At 37.2% G+C, this 25,332-nt stretch overlaps 1 protein-coding gene across 1 annotated transcript in view; it reads right to left on the bottom strand.

The window, feature by feature from the left end:
- Positions 1-24,337, bottom strand: part of LOC136753305 (calsyntenin-2) — a 201,561-nt gene extending 177,224 nt beyond the window's left edge. The window contains exon 1 of the mRNA XM_066709290.1: positions 24,096-24,337. Within this exon, the coding sequence (XP_066565387.1) occupies positions 24,096-24,168 (73 nt within the window). The 5' untranslated portion in view covers positions 24,169-24,337. The remainder of the gene's footprint in view (positions 1-24,095) is intronic.
- Positions 24,338-25,332: the final 995 nt, after the last annotated feature.

Genomic DNA, 25,332 nt, shown 5'->3' with positions numbered 1-25,332 from the left:
TAGCCTTGAGATGTTTTTGTTGTTGTTCTTTTTTTGGTTCTCTTAAAATGAGAGACGAAAATGATGTTTGCAATGTTTTGGACCAAAAAAACAAAAAAACAAGTGCTGTAATACCAAAGATTGCTTAAAGAAATGTGTTGTTTCTTAACCTGTTTAAATAAACTTGAAGTAAAGCTCTCATGCATAACATGTTGTCACAAATCCCAAAATAATAATAAAAAATAATTGTGAAAACAGTTTGTATGAGCTAGTATAAATTCAGGTCAAATTCTTCCTAGGTCACTATGGTCTATGAGTAAAAATGTTGGTTGCCAATTCTATAGATGATTTTAGAAAACTGCTTTAGAGCTCTGAACAGTTTGTATTTCTAAATCGCGTCTGCATGTATTTTCTTTTATTTATATTTATTTTTAATTTAGTCAATTTCAGCAATGCAGACTAAATGGCATAAACTTTAAATGGCACTAATTTACAAATTAATTCTCATTGGAATAAAAATTGCTTATTTTAGAGCAGAAGCTTATTGTAACAAACTGCAGAGTTGGACAGTATGCAGATAAGTGCATATCTATGTCCAAAGGGTGTGCAATATGTACCTGTTTCTCCAGCAATGCAAAACAAATTAAATTAACTTCAATTAATGTCACAGTTATTTATGATTGAAGTTATTTAAGTCTAATGTACTGTGGCTTGAGACTTCAGTGTAGGTTGTTTTTCTAATATTGTAAACACTCCATAAAACATCATAAATATATGAACAAAACAATGAATAAAACATGCATCATTATATGACCCATTCAATCTCTTATTCTGCCTACTTTACACAATCTGAGAAAAAATTATTAGTTAATTATATGAATATTGTGTTATCAGAAATACCTTGTTTTGCTATTTTCTTAAAATTAAGCAGGTGCAAAAGATTAAACCGATCTACATGTCTTACCAGGAAGCTACAGGGAAATATTAGAGCTCCAAATCAAATATACTTATATCAGTAAATTGTAATCCACAATGATTATTTGATTGATGTGTATAGTCTGAAATCCAAACACTGAACTCGGCTCCAACCTCCACAAGGAAAGCAGAAGCAATTCAGATTGTACTTCAAGTACTCAGCCATCTTAATACCTTTGACCAAAAAAAAAAAAAAATGATGGAAAGATCCCAAGTCTAAATAAATTAAAATGACCTTTTCACAGAAATGTATGGTTTGTAATCAGTTAAAGTTGCTTTTGGTTTATTTATTTTTTGCCAACATCCCAAAGCTTTCTCTGGCATACTCTTGCAAACCAAATTACAGTGCAACAAAATTAGGATCCAGATCACTGTTGGGCCAATAATCAACGATTCAATGATATTCACAATAATCAATACATTCCTACTACACACTAAGCAAATTATGAAGGCATGCTGGTAAATATTTTACAAAGAGCTGTTATGTTTAGACAATAGGGTTCATATCATAAACCTGATGTTTAAATTTAGAGATATGAAACCCTGCTGATTAATTACCCTTTCCCTCAGAACAAACACATAAGCTATAAATTAATTAAGGCACAAGTTCAATTAGTGTAATTGGCAGCAGGTGTACGTGCGTTACCTCTCCATATCAAATATGTGACAAAAGAGTGCAACAAAGTTGGAACTAAGGACCTACAAAGCAGTTTGCCCTTACCTCCCAGAAAGGTAAGGTCTATGGAGGAGTATTTTCTACATTAATCAATACTGACAATATGTGTGGTTTGTTTGCCTTAGTGTGTTCTGGAAGTCATATTTTAATAATTAAAAATCTGACACATGAACCAGTTTCTCATCCGCTTCCAGTAGTCTATACTAGTCTATCCAAGAAGTTCCGGTAACACTATACATTAAGTGTCCCTTTTTTTTTTTTTATCTGGGGTGCCAGGTATATTCTAATATTCAAAGGGAGAATACATCTTTGTAATTCCTTCCCAACTCATCACAAGGACATGGGAGTGAGGCTTACCAAACACCCCAATGCCCTAATTCCAGGGAGGTGTTATGGCAGTCAATTGTTCCTCCTCTCCAAGAAAGATACAAATAGATTCTATAGATGCAAACTGAGTATGTGACTGAGTATACAATTTATACAAATAATAAGGAATAAACAGCAAAACAAACGAGTAACACTCTTTTAAACAGAGATGATATGGTTGACAGTACTTATCCACACTTATATTCCACTTTTTCACACTAAGAACAACAATACAGATTTCTATAAACAGGTGAACATTCAAGTAATTACAGTGTAAATACACAGTAATTAGGGACATTTAATGTAAAGTGTTGCCAAAGATCCTTATAATTCTTAATCATGCTCCAGAAGCTGATAATTTTACTACATACATACTTCATGCATTAATGTATGTACTTAACACCGGTAAAATAGACAAGCTAATATTGTGTGAAATACTGTTCAGTTTTGTTTTGCTAGAATTTTACTATAAACTTAATTTATCTCTCGATTTACCATCTGAATGTGTCCATTACAATTGAATCTTATCCCACAGCATATTTAAACTGGATTCAATCTCTTTTCACATCCTCATAGGAAGGTCCACCCATACAGTTTTATTTAGGTTAAAATCAGGAGGCTGGTATGCCTTTCTTCACATCAAAGTGACAAGGTTTATTTTTTATTCTGCCTATGCATTTAGGGGCATTATCAGTGACTTTCCTGTGGTTACTGCATAAAAAATAAGTATATAATGGTAGTGTTCCTTTACAAAGATAGAGAAATTTTAAATACCAAGGGCTACGATTTCCCATGACTGTTAAATAATCCTCACTGTGAAGGCAACTATTTGATTGGTCTCGTTTCTTCTGCAAATCTTCATCTCACTTCAGTCATACACTATCAAACTCTATAATCTACCCACCCTTCAATTAAAACTTTTTTACAGTAATCAATTGAGGACAGCTTTTCGTTTGCCAGAGGCTTCTTGCTTCTACCAGATGAAAACCTGAGATCAAGTAATGGGATTGTAATTCGCGACTGGCAGGTAGGTCAGAGTTTTGATGTAATCCGAGCCCAAGTGATTCCTGAATGACACAAAACCCTGCTTTGAAAATTGTGCAGGAAGAGACCCACCGGTGGGACACGATCCGAATATTTTACAAAGAAAATATTAAGGGGTGTAGTTGTATGCAGTACTTTAACATGAAATGTATCTGATAGCAAGAGACACAACTAGTACACGTCAGATACCATATGCTGGGTCTCCGAGGTCAGTCCTTTTTTTATAACATCAGGTTCCTCGGGAGAATTTCCCTCTCCAAACATGTCAGGATGACAGCCTGTGAGAAAGCAGGCCACTGCCAGGTTTTACATCCTAGAGCCTCTGTTCTGTTTCAGTCTCACCAAGTGCATTCATTTTCCCAGGGCACAATGAAAATAGATCTCAGACACTATCAGTGGGAATTTATACGGACTGGTAATTTTCTTTGATAAGGAGCAATGCAATCTTAATGGCCTACAAAAAGAAACCTTGTGTGATGCTTACGATGCTCCTGTATTCATGTAATGAATGGACTGCTTTGCTTCACATTCCATTAGTCTTAGGTGTACCTTGTGTACACCGTCATTCATATTTTGGGACAGAAAAAAATAGGGGTGTGGTTTAAAGCAGGAAAGACATGTAGATAGGATCAAATTGCCTCCAATTCACAATCGTTTGTCCCCATTGTTTACCGTTTACTGTTCAGCAACACCAATTCTAATTTGAATTGCAAACTATATTCCAACTCACTCCTTTCATGAGATACAATTGTTTCATGAGGTACAATATTTACTTCATTATCCATATCATTAACTCACAGGTCTACGTGAATGATGGTAAATCTGTATACAACTAAATCAAGCAGGAATATTGCAGTAATAAAACACACACAAATGTTTCTTTGTTAGAGTGAAAAACAGAAATTGCTGAAGTCATTTTATACCAAGGAGACAACATCCAAAGATCCTGTATAGTATCAGATGCTCACAGAAGTGTGTCAACAACAAAGCACAGTGAATTGTTTGCCTGTAACATGGTAGTGTTCTTTCCTGGTAATTCAAAGGTACATTATTTTTCGCAAGAGAAGTCCTTTGTTCCAAGCGAAGATTAAAAATTCTCGTGAAATGAAAAAATCATGTGCCTGTGCGGATACAAAAATGTATCTGATGTTTAGCATCAATAGACTGCAGACAAGGATGACCTATGTGAAAAACACAAGTTATGATGACAACTAGAGAAAGAGCATAGGTTTCCATCTCAAACCTGTGTAATACATCATTATATTACTGAATGTCCTCCGATGGGTTCAGCAGGCCTTAGAGTAACATGCCTGATGTAAATATCCATATCCATACTGGTTATACTTTCCTCTGTATTTTATTTGGAGTCTCAGATGAGTAATCGATGTAAGAGAACTGCCTCACCTCCTTTACATCGAGCACAAAATAGGTCGGACACACCAACTGAGAACTACAGGAAACTCTCCCTGACCTCATCACAGCAACTGATGAAGAATAGAAGATGAGTCCCCAGCATTTAAGTATTTTTATCATCATGTCTTCTACAATGTATATGATTAAAAAAATAGTAGTTAATGTGTGAACTGGTTAATGTGCATCAAACGATGGCCCTCGTCACACAACTATGCCAAAATTGCCTTTGCAGAAGCTTTCAAGCACAGAAGGCAATGACGTGATGGACAGCTATAGTTAACACCATCAAACTAAAGAGAACAAGCTCTCTAGAGAGACACTGGTGGCGCCATACAGAGAGAGACCCCCCTCCCTCACACACTCAGTAATGAGTCAGGCTCAAATTGACTTGGTCAGGAAAGCAAAAAGGAAAAGAGTGACATTCTAAAACCTAATTAGTATATTTTTATATATTCCACACCAGCTGAGTTAATTTCAAATACTCTCCTTTGTTAAACATAGCCATAGTGCAAGCAAAAATTACGTACGAGAAGGCCTTTCAAAAGCATCATTCCATTCAGCAGGCTGACTTTTTCACAAGAGGGTGAATTCCAAGTACTTCTGTGCTTATGGCAGCTTTGACATTTATCGTGACATAAAAAAAAAGAGTGACAGAATAAGAGCATTACAGCTGCTCTTAAGCACAAATCATAAAAAATCACTTTTAGTGCAATTTGGTGGTGAGGCCCACTGTCTGTCATCTGTAAGTTGATCCTAAACAAAGAAATCCCAAATATTACTGCGCACCCCAATTAAAATTTCACCTGCCCAAAACTCCTAAATACAGCCAATCCCCAGGAGAATTAATGCGCTGCCATATAGTGAACTGAGAACAATTTATAACACATCTGCTAATTAGCGTGCACCTGATCACAAACTCTCTCCTGGGAGCAATCATTCCCTTTCTGTCTACTTTGCCACTTTCATCAGCATGGTAACAGTAATGAGCAGTGTCGCTGACAACACAAACAGTTCGGTGTTTCCAGGGACTGCAACAAACATCCTGCATCTGGCCAGAAACAGTAAAAACAGGTCTCCAGTTCAAACTTGAGCAGAGCTATCATTACTGTTGCAAATAAGCATTTCCCATCGGCTGGCTTCTTGCTGAAGATGTATTTTCACGTTGAGTGGTATGCAATATTCAAACCCCGATAGTGGTTTCCTCCTGCAGTAAGTGTACAACACTCATAAAACTTTCAACCAGGCACCAGTCCTGCATTAGTGACTTAGTGTTTTGACCCTTTCGCATGCACATCCCAGTTTAGTCCAGGAACCCTATTAAGGACTGGGAATCAGCCATGAGAGAGAAAGCTCACATCAGCCAACACAGATCCAGCCATCCTTGTATTTAATGTAGACATTTTTAAATCTGGCTGGCGTCTTCATTTGAAAACTTACTTTTGAATACTATTGGATTTGAATGCTCTAGTGTATTCTTACAAATACCACACGTTAGAAGCCAGAGGCCAAACTCTGATAATAATCCATGGGAAAATGAATTGCTTACTAAAAAAAACAAAAAAAAAACAGAATGCAAATAAAGAATTGCAGGAGTGTAGAGCTTGTCTGAAAATATTTCTACAGGAACATCATCTGTTGACACTGACACTGCTCACATTAGCTAAATTATTTGTATCACTATTTATTTCATGGTGTTAGTCACTCTGGGGGCTGGAGTACGAGATGTGACTTTTCTTTGTGGTACTGAATAAAATTTGTGCATGCATTAAAGTACGACCGTTGCCTATGGAGAGCTGTTCTAGCACTTGCCATAAATAGAAGTCTCTCTCTTTGACATTATATGCCTGCGATAAGTTAATAGTGATAAATTGATCACTTGCAGCACATCTATAAATGTAGGTTCAATGGAAACTGAGCTTTGCTTTTTTGTGGTATTAAAGAAAGAACAAAAAAAATCACCCCTGCGCATCTAATCAATTCACAGAACATCTGTTCATTAGAGATCGTCCATAATCACCTGAACACAGCAACAAAATGAGGTGCACGCAATTATGATGCAAATGCATCATTATAGGACTAGCACAGGGAAGAGTTGGAGGCGCTTTACAATTTTCCACTTTGTATCACAGCAGCCACAGTGTGAACTCATGTACCTATTCTGCACTGAAAATACTTGAATAGACATGAAAAGTACATAGTTTTAATATATGTACATGGACAGCTCAATACACCCAACTGAATAGTGTATTATTTATTTGCTCTACTTCCTGTGGGGTATTTTGGTTCACTGTTAAAATCTTGCATAATATTGAATTTGACCCGTTTCTGATCATTTTAAATCCACGCTTTGCATTTGTGCATGAGGTAACTCCTTACAGTGCCCTGTAGATTGATCATGCATTTATTTGGTTGAATGAAATGCAAACCAAAGTGTTTTGACACGGCTGGGGATTAAAAGGCACAGATTTCTCACAATTCAATGTTAAAATTAGTTCAGTTTCAATGGGGTCATTTACTGTTCATTCCTGAACTGTGATTAAAATAAAGGCTTTTCTTATAAGGAAGGAGGGGAACGACTTTTATTGGCATGGACTTGCAGAACCAATTCACTGAAGTATGTATTTAATTAGTCAGATATCAGCAGAATAAATTGGCCAGATATTAGTAAGAGAGTGGAGCCCCTGATAATGCAGTTTATCTACGTTGAAGCGTTTATATTAACAAGTTCATATGTCCATTTGATGACCACGTGTTAACACTCTCTCTTGCTCTCTCTCGCTCGTTTAGTCTTGGAGAAATAAAAGCTGATTTTATACTGAATCCAAAAGGGGGTTAGGGAGATGATTTTCCCAACCGCCTGTTTAAATGCGGTTTCAACGATTTGAAAAAAATAAGAACACTAACTGGGCATTTTGAGGCTTGCAGCTGAATTGAAAAAGTGCTGTCTAATATTCTTTAATACAAACATGTCTAGGCAGGATTAAAATGAATGCCACTTACTGGTATACAGCTGTTGTTTGTTATTGAAAATGACAACGGCCTTGTTAGTTCAATTTATGACATATCAATATATTCAAAACCAAGTAAGCTCCGCATCAACAGATGGAGATGTTAGAGTCATTGCATATCATTTATCTCTCACATATAGTTAGTGCCTCTTTCTAAACATAAATTATTGTATTGACAAATTCCTGAGTTAACAGCAGTCAAAGGCTGTGGTTAGCATCCTCGGTCCAGGAAATGTTTTTTATTTTCATTTTTCTTACTACTACTACTACTAATCCTGAGCTTTTGCATTCAGGAAATTAGACAATAAAAAAGAAACAAATGTAATCATGGTCCATTTATGAAGGATACGCATTCTTATTTACTACTCAACACTCGCACTAATTCCTCAGGTCACATTTCTTTAATTAATCTGCATACCAACATTCTGATGTGTGCAAAGTAACAACTGTGCTCTGAATAGAATACTAATGTTTTTTTCATAACCAGTTAACTCTTTACAAATTAATTATTGCATGAGAAAAGTATACACACATATACAGTTAGGTCCATAAATATTTAGACAGTGACACAATTGTCATCATTTTGGCTCTGTACGCCACCACAATGGATTTGTAAGGAAACAATCAATATGTGCTTTAAGTGCAGACGTTCATCTTTAATTTGAGGGTAGTTGCATCCAAATTGGGTGAACGGTGTAGGAATATGTGGTCCCCCCAATTTTAGGGGCTCAAAAGTAATTTAACATACTCATGAATTAAATTGTGTGTTTCAATACTTGGTTGCAAATTCCTTGCAGTCAATGACTGCCTGAAATCTGGAACCCATAGACATCACCAGATGCTGGGTTTCTTTCCTGGTGATGCTCTGCCAGGCCTGCACTGCAGCTGTCTTTAGTTCCTGCTTGTTCTTGGGGCGTTTTGCCTTCAGTTTTGCCTTGGAAATCAAACTAGTCAGAGATATAACAAAATCATTAGGTGTGGACAAATCAACTATTTGGTACATTCTTAAAAAGAAAAAACGCACTGGTGAGCTCAGGAACACCAAAAGGCCCGGAAGACCATGGAAAACAACTGTGGTGGATGACAGAAGAATTCTTTCCCTGGTGAAGAAAAACCCCTTTACAACAGTTGGCCAGATCAAGAACACCCTCCAGGAGGTAAGCGAATCTGTGTCAAAGTCAACAATCAAGAGAAGACTTCACCAGAGTAAATACAGAGGGTTTACCACAAGATGTAAACCATTGGTAAGCCCCAAAAACAGGAAGACCAGATTAGAGTTTGTCAAAAAAACGTCTAAACAATATTATCTATTCAGATTCAGCCAAATGCTTCAAAACTCATTGGACGGCGCTTCACAGTGCAGATGGACAATGACCCGAAGCATACTGCGAAAACAACCCTAGACTTTTTTAAGGCAAAGAAGTGGAATGTTCAGCAATGGCCAAGTCAATCACCTGACCTGGAAAGAAACCCAGCATCTGGTGATTATTTCCTTTCTAATCCATTTTGGTGGCATACAGAGCCAAAAGGATGACAATTGTCTCACTGTCCAAATATTTATGTACCTAACTGTACTTACTTAAAATGCACTGCATTATCAGTCCATTAATTTTTTTAAATAAATAAATAACACCTTTAATAGGACAAATGCCGAGGTAGTTCTACACAAAGTAATTGTCTGCATGAATTGATGGGGTGTTAGGAATGAAGAAATTTCTAAACTGTTGCGTTAGATATATCCTTAATTATTCTGGAGCAACCAGTATGGAAAATAATGGTATTAAAGAGTTGGGCTTATTTTGCAGGCCTCACCTGGTGATATAGTATAGGTGGTAATATAGTAATATCAAAGATGTCATGAGGGCATCTGATGCAAAAGTCCTCACCCTATGAAGTAGACATCCGCCCTTGAAGTTTTTCCCATCAAAGTTTTAAACCGTTCCGAAGAATTAATAAATGTGTCATAAAAGAGTAAAAGGCCTGGGAGATTAACATTAGAAGGTGGCAGTGTTTGCATTCCCTGCTGCCTAGGTTCTTGAAATCAAATCTCCTGCTGGAATACATTTTCAAACAAGGCGTTTAATTGCCAATCTAGGTAAAATGTTTGACTGTCAAGGCAAAAAAGTTAAAAACATTACAGGAAAAGTAAGAACTGTCGGCCTAAAAATGAAGCTGAAGGTCATTTCCACAAATTATGCACAGCTGACTTCATATGGCAATGAGCAGTAACATAAAAGAAATGTCACAGTGATTTTCCTCTCAAGACACAGATGACAAAGAGGCACCTAATGCAGGAGTGATTCAATCAGGGCTCAACATATGCATATTAAGATCAAGTGTGAGCACCTAGCCACAGTCCAGGTTGCAAAACAGAAAGAAGCTCATCAATGGTGTGTGAAGAATTCTATGTCTTTCCCTGTGTGTCTGTGTAAACAAGGTCACGGTCTCACTGTGCTACGGTACTGTGCTCTAGTTCAACCCTGATACCTAGAAGAACAGGGTCTGATAATTCATCAGCAATTTGGGCTTGATACATCGTTCAAGTCCCCTTTATATCACACATTATGAATGCCTTAATTTGATCATATATGGGTTTTCCTGACCCATATACCAGGCAGAAACTAAGCTTCCACTCATCCCAGGACAGACATGTGGGCCCCGTTATCTTTCTGTCCTGTGTGGTCTCCATTAAAATGCCTGTACTCTGTAACTTCTCTAAAACTGTTCTTGTCCTCACCAAGAGAGGTCTCGGAGAGTCTGTTGGTAGAGGCCACAATCGATTTTAAAGGTTAAATAAAATAAACCATTTTGGTTGTTTATTATCAAGATGTTTACCTAACTTATTAGGGATATTAGAGGTGCACAATTTGAACAATACTCACCATGTGGGATGTTCTTTCTGTGTGACAACAACCGAAGTGTGAAAGTTTAAACCTCCTTCAGCACAGGCCAACTTTTGATACTTTGTTACCGCATAAGCATATGGTGGGGAGCAGTACAATTGAACTAATACACCTATGAACATAATGCAAATACATTCTAGTTCTTTTTTAAATAGGGAATACAAATAGCACACTACACAACCATGCTCCAAGCTTCAAGGATCATGACCCACCATCATATATTGGCTGGTTCTTTGTATTAAGTCTCATCTACAGTACCTACAATCAATACTTGTATTTATGCGTTAAAACACAGACCTATAGTGTAAGCCTCAAGGAGAGGAGAGAAAAAAATGAAAAAAAAAGGTTTGCACATGAGAGCAGCTTCTATTAAAATGTCAAGCAGAAATAATACATCTATCATGAAGGTATATAGTATACAGGTGACTTGACCTGAAACAAGACAAAATACTATTAAGTTAAATGATATGCTTTTACCAAGTGCAATTACATCCACAAAAAAAACAGGATGGTGTCCTTAAATCTGTAAAATAAGAAAAACATTTTGCTATATTTTCCTGGTGGCTTTTCTTAAAGAATCGTATTGAATGTTTATGGAAATCTTTGGCTCACAGTGACTGGAGGTGCTTTGTAAACAATCCAATCTAAAACGGGATTAGAAAGTTGGAAAAATAATGTTACCAGAATGAAAAAATAACCAATTGAAAATAATACATTTTCTACTGAATTATTATGTAAAGTGGAATTGAGGAGGACACTCAACCAGTGGCATATATGTCTAAGGGTATGACTCAAACAACTCAATTGCAGCAGTTAATAGTTTCTAGCAATTTAATCAGACTTAATTTCAACTTACCATTAGTTTGATCTCAGTCCCAATCAAGAGGGAAATCTGATGTATGAAGGTAATGACTAATTGACATACTGAAAGATATTAATGGAGAAACCTGAAGGTTCTGCTTCAAAATCATTTTTTGTAATGGTAGTGTAAGGTACATTTCAATGCCCATTTTTATTGCACGTGTCCAATTGAAGTTTTTCTTTCTATGCCTAGATTACAAAAGAAGATTAATATATAATAAAGGGTGATTATACAGAAGAGATGAGGGGAAGGAAGTCAGCCAGACACTGACCAATTATTAAGCAGACTGTTGACCTAGTGCTATATTTCAATTTCATATTTTCTTGAGCATCCATTAAATAATTAATCATGGCTACATTACTATAGTGTACAGACATATGCTATATACAAAAAATACTCCTCATTTGTGACAAGGAAATAAAATCCTGAAACACAAGGTTGGAAGAACTAACTTCAGAAGCCGCATGCTCAGGACATGAAAATTACTGCTATGCTTCTATGCAGTAAATGTGTATTAAAATATCTGTAGCTGTATTTTCTGATGAACAATAGTATTAACCATAACTGGCACTTTAAAGAAAAAATAATTATAATCTTACACACCTTCACCAATGACACGCACAGACACCGAGAAAGTGAACTTGGCAAAAACTATTGTTATTCAGTCAGCAATTCCGCTGCTCATATCTTGTTCAATACTTCAATTCCTGCTAGCATTTTATTAAATGTCTTTGTTCAGGGTAACCTTTAGAAAAGACAGATTTGGCATGAAATTGTCCATGGCACTTTGCAAAAGTATTTCATGAACAATACCTATTATAATTGTATTTTTTGTAATAAATGATCCAATGTTGTATTGCATTGCAACATTTAAAATGTAAATGTATGAATAGAATATAAAAAAACCTGAACTGAGTTTCATTATAATTGAGATCATTCAAGGCAACAGATAAAGATAGAATATACATATAGAATCAGTGTTTATATACAACTTCATATAGCTTAATATAACTATTGATCTGGAACCAGATATATTGTATGCTTAGAAACTTAAGAAGCTTAAATGCATAGCACTAAAAAACAACACTTTTTTAATCTAAATGTATCAGAAATGCACAGTGTTACACCTAAAGGCTTGAATGGGAATGTGATTAACAAATATATCCAGATGGTCCACATTTTAAAATTTTCCTTCCTTCTGTTCTAAAACAGGTTTATATCCTACCACTTATGATTTTATACCAAATGATTACAGTGTGAAGTACAATATATTAATTCTATACCATATAGAGAAAAAGAAAAATAACAAGTTGACCTAAACAAAATATTGCAAAGCCTACTTCACTCTAATATGGGAAAGAAAAAAAACAGGCATGTGAACTCAAAATGAAAAAATAAAAAGAATATTTGTAACATCAGCAAAAAGAAGAAACAGAGGCACAATTATGATGTCAATTTAAACCCAACCGCAAGAGAGCTTGCATGGATGAAGTCACAATACTAATCTCTAGGGCTTGAAAATTATTCTCCCACCTCTAGAAAAACTAATTTGGCCAAGAAGCACACATTCTAAACCATCAGAGCCTAAATCATGTCACACTAGGAGATGGTGAATAAGACATCACTGTTAACAACTCAGGAAACAGATATGGGCACTGATACAGAATTCAGTTAATGCTGAACAAAATGGCACCATAGATGTCTACAACACAATTCGGAAGAGCCTAAGATAGACATACTACTTGAGGAATGAGTCAAGTTCCTCTACAATTAATTACCCAGATCCCACACAGGATTAAAAATATCTTCACTCCATTCATGTGCCCTGGCTGGCTTGGCTGAAAATAAAGCTTCCTTGGGGTTTTACTATGCAAGAATGAATGAAGAGGGATGGCTTTTCCAGAAAGGAACAACAATTTTTTTTAGGTTATTCATAAATCAGACCGTAGAATTGAACTTTACATACCTGGTTTCATTCTTATGTCAGATGTGAAAAACTAATTTCAATACCTGTCATACCGTTAAATGAATAAATTGCCAAAGTAAGGCAAAAATTTGTCCTAGAGCCTGAATTGTGCCAGTTCAAAATAATTAGGTTGGAATCCTTGCTGCAAACAAATCCTTATCTTAAAGTGTAAAGCAGTTTCATCAATTGATTAATTTTACACTACACGGCTTTTCATGTAAAGCCAAAGTCGGCCTGTGGGAGTGATATTGACGATGTTTTGTTACATGGGAGGGGGGGCGGGTGAAAGTTGTTATACTCTTAGGTTCTGTTCCAAACACTAGGTTGGTTACACCTTAGCAAATTCAAACACTCACATTCCTATCTAAAACAGTCCCCATCTTTTCAAAGCCACGTCACACAATGCAAAGGATGTTAAAAAAAAAAAAAAAAACACAAATAAATGCCTGCTTACACAACTATTTGGAACTATAGATGCCTGTTATGTTACTGGAGGGAAACATGACTAAGTACTAGCAGAAGCACAGAAAAACGAAGCACAGTCATGCACCGGGAGCAGAATAAGTGAAGGAAGCCCATCAGTGGTTTTGATCTAAGTGAGGGCCAGGATTACAGAAAGTATATTATGAAAAAGCATTTGTGCGATGAGAAAATAGCTCCTCTGATAGCATCCAAAAAGAAACTTCCCAAAATGATTGTGGTAAAACGAGAAGAAAAAAAATCTGATGAGGAGATAGGAGAGTGTCAGGATTACTACGGGTGAAGGACCGTGATCAGTGATAGCAGCCTGGCAGTCCCTTTGAACGCCTTATTTGTGGTTAACAAGGAAAAGCAGAAGACATTAAGCAGCAGCCTGTCACACACAGCTGGAACATAAGACAAAGTAGTGACTGGGGCTCCCTGGAAGTCTTACAGCTGGAAACTCATTTAGCACAGATCAGAGCTGCAGTCCTGGTCACCTGCTGCCGAGGCTCTCAGACTGACCAGTTGATTAAAACCAAACATTAGAACAGCACTTGACCTGGACTAGGTTATGAACCCAATATAGGCCAGTCAGTGCTACTCTACAATTTCGGAGTTCAGCAACAACATGGAGGAAGGGTGAGACAATACACCGATATCACAATAGAATATGCCCCACAATACACTATGCACGATACGATATATGTATCACAATACTAATGAATAACTAATCTCTGCTTTACAGACTTAAAAATGTATAAGAAATTCTATTTATAGACAGATTATGAATATAAAATTAAGCAGTATGTAAACTAGTTAGCTGGATATCAGTTTTAACTTGATAATTATGTTCACCATGTTTTAAGAAAAGGAAAAACAAATGGTCATCTGTTTTGATAACCAAACAATACATTTTTTCAGCATTAACTTGTAATACCTAGTCAGTAACAGTTTAAATATTCACAAAAAAAGCAGCCTACATACAAAGAGAGTGGAGTCAAGTTTCCATTCTTCATAATACATAAAAAATAAAATCTCAGGATCAGCAGCTTTACAAATATGATATTAAACTAATTGTAAACTTAACCCAATGCACAATACACAAATGTAGCCTGGTATCATACGGAGAAGTATCTTGATTCATGGATACAAATTGTCTCACCCCTACCGCCGAGGTAAAGAAAATATGAAGATGAATCTGTGGATTATGGAATACATAGGATTTTGCAAATAACATCATACCGAGGAATCTGATGCACCTTTTGACATCTCTCCATGTAAACTATAATTTGAAAGCTTAAAGGATTTTGCAATAAAAAAAAAAGACTAAGGTGGTTTATACCCTTCATATTGGAAGGTAACGTGCTCTAAAACTCTGTAATGAGCACAACTGAACGATACTGCTCCTTGTTGAAATGCATATAATTAGGGACAGTGCAGTACTGATACTATGACCTGTATTCCACTTTTCAAACTGAAAAATGCAGGCACACCGTTTCCACATTTCTGTGACTGGATAATGTAATGTGTGTATTCACAACTGATACATGGTGTTTTTCCAGTTAGCACTACTAGACACTGTCAATGACTTTGTTGTGGTCAACAATACATTTTGGATTATTAAAAAAGCAAGAAAATTCAGATTACATACAAATACACTAAACATTAGGTGCAACATAGATGCAAACCTGAATCGCATCAGACTACAATACCAATATACCTTCTTTGTTTGCATGAGACCCTCACACAAAGAGACTGTTCAAAAATCCAATTAAGGGTTCAAAATCTTTTCTTGCCAACTAACCTACTGCACTTAATGCACGAAGAAAGGAGCTTAACGACTACGAATCCCATTAGCAGAAGGCTCCCAGCAGACAACATTGTTTCTGAGAATCTTTCGGAATCCCATAAAATGAAATGAATACAAATTATCTGAAACCGCCTGTAAGGAAATCTCTATTGCAAATGTCAGTGTTTCTGGCTCACTTTTCTGAAATGTGTGTATTTAATCAGTCTAATACTAATCCAGAGCATTTTCTTTTTTTTGTCCTGTGACTGGCAAATGTGTGGTTGAGAAAATGATTCAGTCAGGTGAAACAGAAAGACTGCTCACAAATGTAGTTTTCATTTAACAGAAACTTCATTCAGATTCAAAAATAAAAAATGAAGAGGCTAATGTTGTCAGTGATTTTTGCAGATATAACAATTGTCTAACAACAACAAGCTGTTCCACCAAGGAGACACATCATAGCCCAAGATCCCCAAAAGCCATACTGACCTGCAAGGGCAAAGAAACACATAGACTTGGACCTGTATGGACCTGTATCCCAAGAGCAGGCTGAAGGATGTTGAAAGTGTAGTTGCTATTTAATCCCCAGCAACAGACAGACATCACAGGAGACTGAGGTTGCTAGCTAGTCATCAGCTTTTACAAGAACTAAACATAGCAGACACTTAAGAAACACACACACACACACACATATATATATACATCTATATAAGACTTACTGCTATGTCAGATATCAGCAAAGCTTCATGTTGCCCTTCCTACCCTCACAGAAACATACACAGGCATGGGCTTAATCATTGTACTGACAGAAATATAAAATAGGGGCTATATATTATATACTCCTCATGCATGAATACAGTTTATACTGCACTTTGGTAGAACCAAGCTCTCTAGGGTGTTGAAATTCATAAATGTTGCACATTTAAAATGTACAGGCTGAAGTCATCTGGTCTACATGTCATAGGAGACAACTTACAGCTCCTTAAGGCAGACCTTTGGATTAACTTTCAGAATGCTTTATGGATTCCTCCCCCCCACCCCCCTCAATAAAGCAAAAATAAATACATACAGTAACAGGGCACCATGTCTGGATTTTGCAAGCTTGAGCAGTCTTTTCATCACCCATGCATAGTAAAATGAGTTTTACTCCACTGCCTAGCAGCACAGATGATAATTCCATTCAAGAAGCAATGTTCAAAATATGGAAATTATTTGATGAAACCAGACACATTTTTACAAATACATTTAAACTTAATCAAGTGTAGCACGGGATGGGCGATAATGCTTGCCTGTGAAACGCATCATGAAAGTTAATACCTCAAGTCAAAGGACAAGCATTTACTTTCCTTGCTCATATACCAAGTCCATTTAGAGCTGAACTACACAATACAGGGAAGCATTACAAGGCACAATATTGATTAGTCAAAGACGTCTGCGACAGTAAATATCTTGGACACATGATGAGAAAGACAGCATCTCTTGCTTTTTGGATTTCCAGTTCTTTGATTTCCTTCCAACTGCCTGCAACAGTTGTTAATACCATATGCTATTAATTGCTAGCAATCAACAGTTTGCAATCACATTGCCATTGATACTTCATGAGTGCACGCAATTATATTACAGCGAAATTAGTATTCCTTTTAATTTTATGGCCAATTTGATAATGTGAATTGTCTGGTAGATTTCACTGTTACAACTTATTGTCTGTCAAGCCTAAATGTTAATGAGCAAATTTGCAAAATGATTAGACAGCACAGGAAAGAGACAAAACAAAGCTGCCGGCTTTTAAGCTGATAAATGAAAATCGGCCTTATATGCACTGAATCCATTATGCCTACTGCCTTCCCCGTACCAGGCTGTTGTCCCGTCGGGGACTGCAGCACTCATCACATGAAGCTAGTGCTGTGACAAGCCCTAAGGGACTTCCACATGAGCCAGAACACTACAGGGGGAAAGCACACATCTCACGTTTCCTTCCTAATCTGCCCGACATCATTATAGCTTCCTTGTCAATGGATGGAAATGCCACACATTCTTTTTTTTGGTGTGTTTGTTTGCTCGTTGTTTTGCTTTTTCTAGACCTGCAGGCAATGTGTCTTTCCCTGGGGTGTTTTTTCATTCTCATTTCCAGTTTAAAATACCACACATCCCTAACCTGTAAAAATTAGCAGGAGATGTTCGTTTGCACGTCAAGACACTGCGGGGGTGTGAAATCTAAAACCCCAACGTGTCCTTTTATCACTTTAAAGGATTATGATTCCACACACCAGAAATATTTCTCTGGAACACAGATTATTCGCCTCAGACATGCATCACTTCATTTTGATTAAGGCACGTCTGTGCACACTATCTAATAACCACAAAAGAAGTCCATTATTGAGAGACAATAAATACAAAGATCCCTATAGTGCAAGCGCTGATCTCCATAACAATATGCTAACCTATACCTCAAAACTCCAAAGTTGATTACCTTCACTAGGATAAACCATACAAGCCACTACTTCTCAATATACATCAGAAACCTCAGGGGATAAGAAAAGACCCAAAGGGCATAATTTCTCCTGTTTTTCTTTCTGCCTCCAGACAGCCAATGTGAAATAATCTTTGCAAGTGCTTCTTGCTATCAGGCTAGCCATAATCTCACATTTCCTAACTTTCCTTCTTGTAATAAAGTATTCACAGCTAAAAAGGTTTCTTTGGGATATGTTTTTAATGTTTTGTCAACTACAAAGAAAACGCATCTAAGGAACCAAATGCTTCTTCGCAACCAGTCATTAAATAACCAGATTTGTATGTTACATTTAAATAGAACTAAAGTGATGGTACAGCAAAACAAAATTTAAATATTGTATGTGCACAAAATGACTTGCAAATAAATGCTAAGTGTGTCCTCCTTTGGTATCTATCAAAGCAGGCACACTTTTTTTGTGGGGGGAGAGAAGTTGTTAAAACAAAATGATGCTAGTAATCAAGTTCATTCATATTGGTGTCTATGAGAAACTTCTCCTCCTACTGAATTAACTACAAAATGAATATCCACCATACAGCTGTTCAACATTTTTAATGGATTTACTGGGTATTTCATAGAAATCCATTCTTTAAAAAAGAATTTTAAAAGAAATTATATCAGAATTAAATTGTATTACAATCACTTCAACAGCAGATGGTTTATTATTGAGCCACATGTAATGCAGTCTATTTAGATTCAAGCAAAGTTTGCAACTTTTTTATAATTCACTGTAGAATCTCCCTCATGGTCACCATTGATTAGCAGAGTATGATGCGAAATAAATTAAAGTCCTTTCTTTCAGATACTCATTCAAAACACATCTGTTCTTCCTAATAAGGATTCTATTTACTGTTGTCTGATTACATTTACTGGGCTTTACTTTTTCCGAGCGCCTGCCATCTACTGATGAAAATGAGTCAAGCAATATACGGCAGGATCATATTTTAGGTGTTGCTTTATGACTCAACTAAGTAGATATACACACGCAATGTTATTTCAAACCACGTTGTTTACCGTACCTCCAGTCTTTGATATTGCACATCACTTAATATCCTGCTTCCCTGTGGAACATTTACACACAGCAGAGATATCTAACACACCAGAGAAGCTGCATGTTCCCATAATAACAAATATCTGAATGTTGCACACAATGTTGATTAGGATCCAGTTTGTTGTAAATATGAACCAATTCAAAAAGAAAGCCATACAAATTCAAGGGTGCCGCCTGAATCAGTTTTTAAAAGCCAATGCATTTCAATGTGACCTATTTGAAACATCAACTTTTTCAAGGGAGGCAAATTATACTTTCTATCACCTCTGAGCATAAAGTATACATTTGGATTGTGTATAATTCTCCAGGTTCAACACTGTATGACAACATCAAACACCAACCCAACACAAGGACAGAATGCCTTCATTTCTGCAGATGATCAGTTGCCCATAGGTTTCATCATTTTAAATGTGTGAAATACAGTTGTAAATGGAGCCTAGCAGAGAGGACAGTGTTTCCATTAGGTCACACACAATTTAAGCTATTCAAAAGGCACCTTATAGGTTACTACACTGCAGGGGCCTCTCATGACATGCTAAAAACAAACTTGCTAAAAGAATTCAAGGGGGAAAAGTGTTAAAGGTGCAAACATGTGGTGTGCTGCATTTAACAAACACCTTTTAAAATTGACTAAGATGAAACCTGTTCAAACTAAAGATTATTTACCCCAAATGTTGGTCATTTGTCAGAGGAGAATGTGCTTTATTCTATCCCAGTGGAATATCTGCATCCACACAGCTCACTCGTCATAACTTTAGGCAAGACATTTTACAACAACCTTCTCAGCAAATCTTACAGCATCCATAACCAACATCCTTAACCAAGCCTATTACTTTATGTCTCAATGGAATGGGATTTCTATTCCACAGGTAACCGTTAGACCGTTTACTCTGATGTATTACATGGGGACTGGAGCGCGGTAATATATCAAACAAACAAATTTGGTTGTGGTTGTTAACAATGATTCAAAGGACTTTAAAACATCTCTAGTTTGCTGATTTATTGTCCTATCAAAACACCGATTTCAGCACCTTTTATAGTTCAGTGAATCACAGGTCATTCGTTATTAAAAAGTAGCAAAAATGAATGACAACATATTTTGAGCCAAAACAAAAGTCTATACGGAAATAAATCAACAACGCTCACTACTTCAAGTTAGCCCCATTGATTAAAATCATAATGAATACAAACAAAGCTTACCCAAGTACGTTGGTCATGAATTTCATGAAAACACTGAGCTTTTCTAACCATTACCTCCAGTTATACAAAATAAAAACATTTACCACTTCAAAATATTACTTTGAATGACTAAACTTGACTATGTAAATTACACCCATGCCACCGAGAACACAATACAAATCAAAAATCAAAATCATTCCCCAAACAATGAGACATAATTGAGTTTGACTCTGCAACTGATCAGAAGTCCATTTTAAAACACAGCCAGAAATGTGCAGTGTGAATCAGATCTCTTCCATCTTTTACTGCAGGCTAAACAGATGTCAACAAATAAACTGCCAATGGTGCCAATTAACATGGAGTCTGAAGGACATTATGCCAGCTATTGCAGCCACCTTTATACTGTTGTGAGTGTTCCAATAAATTTAGGCCAGAACAAAAAGATAAATTGACCTAATACAGGCACAACCGGTTTTCATGTGCTAGAAGTCTTATCTACACAAAAATAAAACACATTACTTTGCAGGTTCAGTTTGACTTTGATGTGAAATGTACGTGAGACACCTGCAAATAATTGCATAAAACATCAGAAGCACAATGCTATCCGTTATAATATGGAAACATTTGAGAAGGTAAACTGATATCAGTTTGGTCACAGACTCCAATTAAATTTCCCAGTGTCTATATGTTTTCCACAAAGTAAACAGCACAAGTGAACAATGGGAAATTGGGCTGCACTAGATATCCAGTTAGCCGACGATGTGACAGTGTCTGAGCTAAGCATGTAAAAAAATAATTTATCCTAAGATAAATCTCTTGGTTCAAGGGCATTTTATACATGACAGTAATTTACCTCTGCTTTTCATTGTGTAAATATTTTTTATTTAGACAGAACTTCTCAGGCATGTGACATTCTTTGCTTTTAGGTTTCAACAAGCACAATTTTCCTCTATTCCCCATCAAAGCCGCAAATGAAAAACAAGCATTTATATAAAACGGTATGAAAGGCACTCTTGCATTTTCACTTTTGCATCTCCCAGCTCAACAAAAACTGAAGGTGAATGTGTTCTTCAACACAGTGGCCACTTGGACTTGGGAAGACACAGTCGCCTCAAAGTACAGGACATAGCAAAGGGACAGACAATGGCCTTTTATCAGTCGATGTGCAGCTTATTCTCAGCTCTAACTGTTGCTAATGATGCGTGAGAGAAATTAACGTTGCATATCCACATTTACAGGCACTAGTCACTGGAGATTCCTAGAAAACAAAGTAGTAAACTCACAGCTAACAAAAAATCTGTTCCCATTTCTTGGATTTCTTCACTGCCATATGTTCTGTGCACACCATCATTAAGAATAAAGCATCTAAAATGACATTTCCAGACTTTTTTCCCTCCTTTCTCTCCCCTAGAATGAAACTTGCATTGTGCAGCTTTTTTCTCCCTTTGTGAGGATTTATGTACCACTTGGATAATGCAGTTCGTGTCTAAAAAGTCTGACATAAATCAGTCAGGGTTTTTTTTTTTTTTTTTTTTTTCGTCTTTCCTTTCCCAGCTGTAGCTTTAAAGACAGGATACATCAAATCTGAGAAAAACCATCAAGGACACTGCTAGTCTTCTGGATGAGCAGTCACTGTACATGCAATGTATTTCTTCTTCATTTTGTTATTAAATTGTTACACATCTGCCACAGAGAACACCTGATGCGGATAATAAATTAAGAAGTGCAAGAGTTAAAGAAAACACCTCGCTACTTATGCTTGATTCTGGTGGCAACATTCAAGGAGTAAAAGACTTTGGATTTTAAATTATAAATCTAAAAATGAGCTTTTCTTTAGGGCCATACTTTAAATGTTCCACTGTCTCTATTTCAGTGTAATATTTTCTTCCTCTACAACCAGAAGTAGAAACTTCCTCAATGTAATCTTGCTAGAAAGCTACTCACAATTATAAAATATTTATTCTGTCTGGCCTAAGGATTACTGTTTATTGCAGTTGAGCTAGAAAGAGAAGGAACATAATTTAAATGCAATGGGTGAAAACCACAAGCAAACAGATTTATTTTTCCTTCTACTGTAATGGTGTGCTGCTCTTAATACCAGTATGTATCCATGCTTAGCTTTCAAAACATTAGCAGTTTGTAATTACATACATATACATAGGAGGTGAAAGTCTTAGGAGACACACAGAAACAAAGGTGGCGCCCACACTTAAATTAAAAATCAGAAAACCCACTGTAGAACAGCACAAAATAGCACTGTGCCGTTTCTCTACTCTGGGGTCATTTAAAGTGGTTGGAAATAAATTATAAAAACAGGCAACAGAAATTGTTTTCCTTTTTCAATCAGACTGTGGCACACTGTTAATGAATAATATCTTAGAGGATAACAATTAAAGAAAGTTGTAGGCCCACACACCCAGCCAGGCAAAAGAAGGTGAAATTAAAATGACATCCTACAAGGCACACAGCAGCATAATGACACATCGGGAAAATCATGGATCATGTGCTGGCTTCCCAACTCTCACTGCAGATTTGCAACATCTGAATCACCCCGGTAGCACGCCATCAACATGGGTTTGCTTTCAGCGTTATCCTGTGCGCTTGACAGCCGTCTCTATGTAGGACTGCCATTTGTAAACAAGAATAAGCAATACTTGATTAATGATGGGTAGTATTTTATTTTGATACACTTGCCACAATCCACCCCCCTTTGTTTTTCTTTGTTTCTTTTGATTTTATGGAAATGAGAGCAGCATTAACTCAAAATCGGGATAGGCAGTATTGTCAGCAATATACTTCATTCTTCTGTGCAATTTACAAGCCGTACAGTAACCCCTGGGACTTAATTAGAACCTCAGTTGTTCGTTTGCTTCTCTTTGCCTCCTTGATCATTTGTTTACTTCCAAGCAAAGAGCCACACAGTCTGTGTGATCTCGACTCCAGATACTGATCTGTAACGCATATGGACAATGCACTCGGCGTTAAAGTCATCGGGGTGCATGCCATCTAGATTCTGGAGGAGATTAAAACCCCCCGTCATACAGTAAATCGTTTCAAATCCTATTTAACCAAATGCATATGCTGCACTTTTAAATTCCGATTAGTTGGCTGTTTGTTTGGGTTTTTTTTTTTTTTGTTTGTTTTCCTCCCTCACAATGAATGCTTACAAGAATACCAGACCTATTCGCAAGCAAACATGGGTTTATTTGTAAACTGCACAGACAAATAATCGGAAAGGCGTGGAGCGGATACCCAACTGCGCCATGTGTAACATCTTAAATTATATTATATATTATATATAGAGGCACCTTTGTGAACATCTGAATGATTAAACCTCAAACCCAGGACTGCACCTGTGTGGGCATGTGCAGCTTAGGACTGCACAATTAAGCACAAACACAGATCAATCAACAGATAGAGACACAAAAGCATGCATACATATCATCACCAAACAAGCATCACCCTACCTGCAGCTGTCTAACTCTTGCATATGTGGACATTACAGCACCTGAAAAAGCTAGCACGCCTGAAACTTGCCTTTACCAGATCCTGGCTTCGCCTCCGAAAGAAAGTAACACTTAAACAACAATGGCCACAAATGCCTGCTACCATTAGATCAGCCCCAAGTGCAGGTGCAACCCGAAATAAAAGGGGGAAACGTGTCGTGTCAAGACCTGAAACTTTCAAAGCTGCCATTGCGTTTGTGGATCACTGCGGGCAACTCCGATCATCTCACTTATGCCAGCCAATGAGTGCAATCGGTCTCTTCACCTCTCCAGCGCAAAGATAACATAGTGTCACATATACGGTGTGTAAGGAAACAATAAAGAAAGCCCCCGTTCGCCTGCCAAAAACCCAAGCCCCGGCTCGCTTAGTTTCAAGGCTACCGGCAATAAAGCGCTTCTTCACCCACCTTTGCCTGCAAGGACGCGGCTCGGTCCCAGCGCCACCAAAATAAACACCAAGGATATTCTTAGGATCTTCATGATGGGAGACAGGGCACGCTGACCTCGCAGTGTCTTCTTCAAATCAGAAACGAGAGAGATGCAAGGGGGATGGGGGGGGAGAAAAGAAGCACTTCTCCTGAAGATGCCCAGCAGTAACGGAGTACAGATCGCTGAGTGCTGCTCACTACTAGTCAATCTGAAAGGACAGGAGCACAGACTACAGCGCACCCCAGGACTAGACCGTGACGTCACTGGGAGGAGAGTCATTCATATTCATAAGCAGAGCAGCCCCCTTTTTTTTTCGGCATATTTAAACTGACACTGACGGGGTTTGCTTGAAAAGGTTGCATCTGGAACGAGCAGACCCTGGCTGTGAGTCCCGACTAGGCTATTCATGTCGATTTGATGCACTCATTTACTTTGGGATTATTGGCTTCAGGTGTTTGGGGCAAAGTTGAAATAAAAAGCACACGGCAATAACAGTCATTATAATAATGTGATCCGATGCAAGTTCCCATTTGATCAAAAGTTGTTGTTTTGTTTGTTTTATTGTAGTTTCAGTGGTGTGATTGAGGTTTTGTTCTTGCTTCCCCCAGCACTCGATCAACACTGCTCGTTGTTGCTTAGCTTCAGTGTCAGAAATAGGATGAGGTATCAGATTCACTGGGGCGTCTCTGCTGCCTGTCTGCAGCACATATTTTTAAACTTCATTTTTTTTCCCCTTTGAATGGGCACTCGGCAGTGAACAGTCTCGAAATTGTGCAGTTTCTGCAATTCTGGGAATTACAGAGGATATAGCCATTGCAATGATTGTGTCCTTTAATTCTGACAGAGATGCACACTGGTTTATGTATTGTTTCTGACAGTCTCTATGGAATATTTCTTTAAGTGTACATTGTTCAAAACAATGCGGTCGGTTTGATTTGTATAGGAAATGCACGCAGCACGCATGAAGGGGATTTCATATGCATGTAATGCTTCCCGCTGTGAGTAAAATGCATTCATTTCAGCTATCCCATTCGGGACTATTGCAGCTGTGGCTAAAGTAACAGATGAAACAGAAACATAGAAACCTGCACAAATCTTAATTTCACATACATACAGAGGTGTTGTCGGGTAGCCTGTGATGTGTGTGCTACTATTCAGCATGCCATCATCTACATTTGCTGTTCGAACCCCCTTGAGCAATAACTCTTGGAGAAT

Source organism: Amia ocellicauda, chromosome 7, assembly GCF_036373705.1.
Source record: "Amia ocellicauda isolate fAmiCal2 chromosome 7, fAmiCal2.hap1, whole genome shotgun sequence".
Classification (NCBI taxonomy): domain Eukaryota; kingdom Metazoa; phylum Chordata; class Actinopteri; order Amiiformes; family Amiidae; genus Amia; species Amia ocellicauda.
The sequence above is the reverse complement of the archived record's forward strand: the minus strand, read 5'-3'. Positions and strand labels throughout refer to the sequence as shown.